The sequence below is a fragment of the Citrus sinensis genome, chromosome 9 (genome assembly GCF_022201045.2).
Source record: "Citrus sinensis cultivar Valencia sweet orange chromosome 9, DVS_A1.0, whole genome shotgun sequence".
Taxonomy (NCBI): Eukaryota; Viridiplantae; Streptophyta; class Magnoliopsida; order Sapindales; family Rutaceae; genus Citrus; species Citrus sinensis.
Window position 1 is genome coordinate 2,677,985 of NC_068564.1, and position 6,956 is coordinate 2,684,940.

Sequence of the window (6,956 nt, forward strand, 5' to 3'; positions counted from 1 at the left end):
CCGACATATTCAATCCACAAGCCCAAGATCAGGGCTAGCCCACTAGGGCTCCCGATAAATTCTTCTCCTCACGGTTTCGTGCTGGGGTTTAGGAGCCGGGTAGCAGAAGCACATCGCCTGAATTCTTATTTAATAAACTCGACCGGCGACCAAAGAAACTCGAGTAGTCCACAATGGCCGACGAAGACTACAATGATTTGGACATGGGGTTAGCTTTCTCTTGTTCTTTTTCTTTCTCTCTCTATATATATTTTTCTCTTGTTTGCTTAGGCTCCCACGACTTATGGTTTCGAGTTCTTCAATTTTTCTTTTTTCATCTGTTATCTAACGAAATAACTGAAATTTTACATATTTGAAGTTTTGGGTTTCGTTTCAGGACAGAAATTTTTTATTTTTATTCTATTAACACTTATTTTTAAGTTTGCAATTTGGTATTAGGGTTTTATAGCGCTAGGCCATGCTTTTGTGAATAATTTATGATTTATAGTCTTTTAAGGGATACGGTATTTCGATGTTGCAATCATATGATTATGCTTTTGTGTTTGTCAATGATGTAATTTGCATTATTTTATAATTTGCAGATACGAGGATGAGCCGCCAGAGCCTGAAATTGAAGTATGATTTCCTCACTTTGATTTTCTGCGTACTGAAAACATGTAATGAAACTCTTTTTTCCTTTGTTTTTACAAATTTAACTATCATTTGGTTGGAATGGCTGGACAGGAAGGCGCAGAGGAGGATGCAGAAAACATCAACAATGATGACATCAATGGAGAGCCTATTGAGACCGAGGAAAAGGAGGAGCAGGAGCAGAAAGAAGCAGCTCGGAAAACTTCCAAGTACATGACTAAATACGAGCGTGCCAGAATATTGGGTACCCGAGCTCTGCAAATCAGGTTTTTCTTCTATCATAAAACTGTGTGTCCTGTGTTTGGTTTTTTCGGGCTAGGATTATGTGATAATAAATTTTCTTTTTTGGCTGATCAGTATGAATGCTCCTGTGATGGTTGAGTTGGAGGGGGAGACCGACCCACTTGAGGTATGACTCTTCACATGCCTTGTCGGATGGTATATCTTTTTCCCTTCCTGGTTGTGTGTGTCTGCAGACCTTGTTTTTATAGTCAGGATACTAGTCATACCCACTCAATACATGGATCAAATGATCAACCTTGTTTTTGTTGCGGCCATGTGCATTTCATACACGTGTAAATTAGAATTGGACTGACAAATGTATACGATATTTATGTACCAGAAAAAAGCTTTGACTGCCAGTATTTTGGTCCTTTTGGTTTTTTCATAAATTTTGGATTCCTCTTCATAAATACTTGTTGTTGCAAATCCTAATTGGTCTGTCTATTTCTATTGCCATGATGAATGCCTTTTGGAGTTTCTTGCATATTCAGACCAAAAGTAGACTGGTAATCATGGGAATAAAAATAGTTTCCCTGTAGCATAGCTCAGACAAAAGAAAATTGTGGCCGAGAGAAGCTACGACAAAACAGGAGCAACTTTGCTATTCTGGCTGCCATTTTTGTTGTTTAGGCTATATGTGCTTTTTAACCAATATTTTAGATGTAAAAGCATACCTTTCAGTAAAATTGTCATGATTTTGGTCTTCTATGTCATTGATGCTAGTTTGCAAGTCGATTACATGAAGAGCTAAGCACATGATTTATTGTTCTACTATTATCATAATCTGTCTTTCATGCTATACTATTTTTCTGATATTGCATATGCCATTGTCTAGATTGCTATGAAGGAGCTACGCGAGCGGAAAATTCCCTTCACAATCCGTCGCTACCTCCCTGATGGAAGGTGAGATTCTTAAGTTGAAAGGAACTTTTTTTTTTTTTTTGGTTGGGGGGGGGAAGGGGTTTGTGTGTGTGTGTCTCTCTCTCTGACACTCTGTTTGATTTTGAGTGATCTATATCAATTATTCTTTACAACATAACATGTTTTCTACTGGATGTTGTGTGATTTTCCAGTTATGAAGATTGGGGAGTCGATGAATTGATTGTTGAAGATTCGTGGAAGAGACAAGTGGGTGGTGATTAATCGGTTATGGTCTTGGGATAAATCTTTTTTTAAAGAATGCGTCTATGGTAATTAATGGTCAAATGTAACATTTGTTGACCCATCACCATGAGCTGAACAGTCGAAACTTAGATATGTATTAGTACTTGATTTTTGGATGCCTTCGATTGTAAACAAAATGAATGTGCGTGGATGGTTAAGCAGGGATATTGTTTGTTCTTTTCCCTTGTACTCTGTTTATAATTAACAAGTGAAACAATGAAATGCGTCGAGAATAAGTCAATGAAAATTTTCTTCAATCAGCCAATATGCGGGGCTAAATTTTAAAAGTTGTGTCACTGAATAAATTCCTTCAGAATTCAGAAGTGTAATTTAGTCATTCCCTGTTCCCCTTTCAGTTCCAATTTGCAAATTTTGTTCACCGACGCAACTCTGATCAGGTAGAATTGATTCTCCTGGATCACCACTGCAATAACTACTTCCGCATGATAGTGAGATTATTTTCTTCAAAATAATTTAAAGAAAAGCTTCAGGTCTGATTTTGTGTAGGAAAAAATGTTCTGCTGAAATCAGCCATAACTTCGAGAATATTATGTTATAAATGAAAATATAAATCTGCCCAGTCGTTCTCGAACATAATAAATTGTTACACACGGGGATAATAAATTTGTGCCCCCGTTACTGCTAAGTGTGAGGACAAGACAAGGAATCGAAATCATCATTGCCCGATTCTTGAAATAGACTTGGGTTTCTGGGTTTTATTTGCAGAGGCCAGCAGCCATGGCGAGAAGTAATTATAATCCTAAACCTTTTGGATTTGATGATTTTCAAAATACGTATTATGAAAGATTATTTGGTGCTGCTGATAATATAACACTGAGCTTCTACAACAACCGTGTACCTAAAGCTTCTCTTCATAGTGTGTTCTTCTTTTTTTTTTTGTTTTAAGCACTTACCGTGTACTTAAAGCTTCTCTTCATAGTATTTTTTTTGCACTTACTTATACTCAAATTTTGAAAGCACCGGTGGTTTCTTTTTTTTTTTTCCTTATAATTTTCCTATTGTTTTTTCGAATTTTGTCCATTTCATTGCATAGGGTAATGAGGCCTAATTGGTCGTATTCACATTGTGCGACGATATTCAGGATCATTCGGAGAATATGGTCGGTATGACGATGAAGCTATTGCTAGAGTGCTGCAGGCGCAAGAGATGAACGACGACTTCCGAGATATTTCTATTAATGGTAAGCCCTCCTGTAAGATGCAACAACCACTCGAGCAAAATTTGTGCACAGAAGTCATTTATAGGGTTAGGGGTGGCAAAAATTTCTTGCTATGCTTAGAAACAACAAACGTGAGGGAGGGCTGTAACATAAGAGCAGTGAATTATAGGGGGTTGCATTGAAAATTTTCATATAATGGAGAGTTGAGACCCTTACATTTCTCTGCAATGGCAGACGATAATGATGAAGCTATAGCTAGAGCCCTGCAGGAGATGGAGGATGGTGGTACTGAGAATATGTTCATTAAAGAAACCAATGGAATTTCAACTGGTAAACGTTATTCATCATACCCTACATGCAAATAGTATCACTTGCGGCAGCGATTGGCCGATTGCTTGCTATTCCTGTGAATATTTTCTCATTTAATTTTCCAAAATGCCATTAGTTAAGAGTATTTTAATACAATATTGACTTCAATTTATTAGCCTATCCATGTCTGTTTAAAGACTATAAATGAATAATAAGTATAAAAAAAAGGAAGAAGAAAAATTGCTTCTTTGTTCATGATGGTATATTGAATCAATCTTTATGTTGATTTGCAGATGCTGTGGGAACTAGCAGTACTCCCAGAGTAGCACTTGTTACTCCTGTTGCGGTGGAAGATTATTTACATTCTAATTTTTGTTTTTTATATTATTTATTTTATGGTATTTATTTAACAAGAATCCGATCCTTCAATCTATACAGCCTATGTATCAAGATGAATTTTATCCAGATAATATGGATTATGAGGTAATTTTCTGATGGAGACTCCCTCTCAGTCAATACATTATAAAATTTGAATTTAACACATCAAAATTTTAAATTAAAGTGCTAATGTCCGCTCTAGAGAATACTTAGTTGCTCTTTTTTTTTTTTTTTTGGGTCAGGAAATCACTCGTCTAGAAGAAACCATTGGCAATGTAAGCAGAGGACTATCAGAAAGGAAAATCTCCAGGCTACCATCTCACAAGTTTAATAAGTCATCATCAAAAAGATGTGGCAGCTCTGCAGATGAAAATAACGAGTAATGTTCATATAATAAACACACACACACACACACACATTACATATACTCTGCAGATGAAAATAACGAGTAATGTTCATATAATAAACACACACACACACACACACCTTACATATACTTGCTAAAAATGTGTATCTTCAAAGAGTAATGATACAGCCACAAACTCTTGTACAAACTTATTTTGTACAAACTGATGTAGCATGATAAGATTGGTTGAATTAAATATTACTTGTCCCACATGAGTTGTTTTTATTAATTTATATTTTCATTCAACCAATCTTATCATGCCACATCAGTTTGTACAAAATAAGTCTGTACAAGAGTTTGTGGCTATATCATTACTCATCTTCAAATACTTTTGATTACAATGTCTGCAAGATGAATGTTTGTTTCCTTGTCTACAATTAGGTGTGCGATTTGTAAACTGGAATATGAAAGAGGCGATAGGTTGATCACTTTGCCCTGTGGCCACAAATATCACGATGAATGCATTAAAACGTGGCTAAGAGATAATAAGGTATGTTATATATATTCTTTCTTTGGTGCAGGCGTCATCAATTTTTTTTTTAATGCGGATAGATTTTTAAAGGCGGAGTTTAAGAGAGTTAATTTTTAACTTATTTAAACCACACAACTATATATAATTAATTTTTAACTTCTTGTGATTAAATAAATATAGCCAAATATAAAAATAAAACATGATTGGTTGTGTGCGTAAAGTGGACAGTATTAGAGCATGCTGTTACAGTATTAGCCCAATGTTAGTTTTCTAGCTTCAATGTGCATATTATGACTTTGAAATTTTTTTTTTTTTTCCTTCCCCTTTCCTTCTCAGAATTGCTGTATATGCAGAGAGGAGGTGGTTGTTTAGCTTGAACGTGAGAGAAAAAAATATTATAATTAATAAAAAAGCAGAAGGCATCCTCTCTGGTTTCTTTTTTGATGGCTGAGATATGCATCTCAAATTACGGATTTATTCATGTAACAGCCAACCACAAATATTATCGTGCAAAGCAACATAAAAGTATTAAGAGTAAGCAATTATGGTCAGATTCACGCTTTTCACTAGTATTAGAAAAAATTCCAATGGTGTAGTCCAAATGCATTTAACTAGCTTTAATTATGAATCGAAATGGGAGCAAATTCCTCTTTCTAATAATTATCCTCATTGACTTGGAATCATCTCTGCATGTCTTCATGTGATCAGTTTTTCTAAACCTACTCAACTCTTTCAACTACTAAATCGGATTATGGCTGCGTAAGTAGTGGTTTAATCATACGTCGTCATCTGTGGGAGGCCATTCGGAGTGAAAATTACCCAAATGAAGAAATAATCTCTACAAAAACTATTTTATAAAACAAAAGACTCACGTAATTAGCAGAAGGATAAAGGATAGAAAAGAGAGATCGTGTTTTTCGATTATAGGGCACGTACGTGATCCACTTAAACACACTAGATTAATCTTTTCTATAGCTTATTTTTCATCAACTGAACAAATGATCGACTTGAGCGCTTTAAGTATCTTTTATAAGGAAACATCCCACGTATCCAAGATCAAAAAAAAAAAAAAAATCCAAGAAAAAAAAAGTAGAAAAGAGGTTTAAGGAGGTACAATTCGGATATATGATGAATGATTAGTCTCCTCTTCGAGCCGGTTACAAGATTTAAAATAACATTCGTAATTCAATTCCGAGCGATTCATGTTTAGGAAGATCTAGAATTAGATAACGATTTACCAAACTATTATTGGCTGGTTTTTTCAATTGACAAGTTTTATTTTTTTCAAACTCAAAACAACGACTCGAGAGTGATTATTACTCTTTCCAAAAGATTTATTCTTGTGTTCGAGAATCCATTGACGATGGTGCTGATTGAAGTTTGAAAATGAAAGAATGGAATCATATTCTAGACTTCGGCCATGCACTAACATTTTTTAATAAGAAGAATAGATCAAAACAATCGACATCCAAACAGTAAACAAACCCCTAAGTTTCATTTTCGTAATATGATCAAGAAATTGATCGATTGAAAATTGAAATAAATTAATTGAGGATAAACAGAACACGTGAGAGTTTACGTATGAGAATTTTGCTCCAATATATATCATGTTAGTTTGAATTGTTTGGTCTAATAGATTAAACCTATAAGTAAAGGTTCATTGATTGATTGGGTTGAATGGTAACTTCTTATTAGTCTGGGAAAGAGCCTCCTCTCAAAGATTACTGTATAAATGTTGTGGAAAATCCTTTACCGATACCAGACAATCACGGTAGCTAAGACCATGCCCAATCGTAAAATCCAGCATCGATAAAAGTAGACTTGGGACTTCTGAGATAGTCCAATACTAATAGCAAAAATGTTAAAATCGAGTGATTAAATAAGAAAATGCTATAATGCAAAACCCCAATTTTAGGGAAATTAAAAATTCTAATTATATTGTGATTTACAATCATGCATATTATATTAATCTACTAATATTTATGAATGAATGTGATGTAGAGTGTTGTGTGTTGCAAGTAGAGTACCTTACAAAGGTTATAACTTGAGATACAAGCGTTTATTTTCAACGTATAATATACAATTTTGAAGTTTATGACAAGACGAACAAAATTCATAACTGTCTAAGCCATTCT

At 34.7% G+C, this 6,956-nt stretch overlaps 1 protein-coding gene across 1 annotated transcript; it reads left to right on the forward strand.

Annotated features, from left to right (window-relative positions):
- On the forward strand, positions 1 to 2,341 carry LOC102623212 (DNA-directed RNA polymerases II, IV and V subunit 6A). The gene is made up of 6 exons (XM_006490278.4): positions 1 to 208; positions 582 to 615; positions 724 to 896; positions 988 to 1,039; positions 1,748 to 1,815; positions 1,986 to 2,341. The coding sequence occupies exons 1-6, from the start codon at positions 174 to 176 to the stop codon at positions 2,053 to 2,055; spliced, it is 432 nt and encodes a 143-aa protein (XP_006490341.1). The 5' UTR covers positions 1 to 173; the 3' UTR covers positions 2,056 to 2,341.
- The last annotated feature ends 4,615 nt before the right edge of the window (positions 2,342 to 6,956 follow it).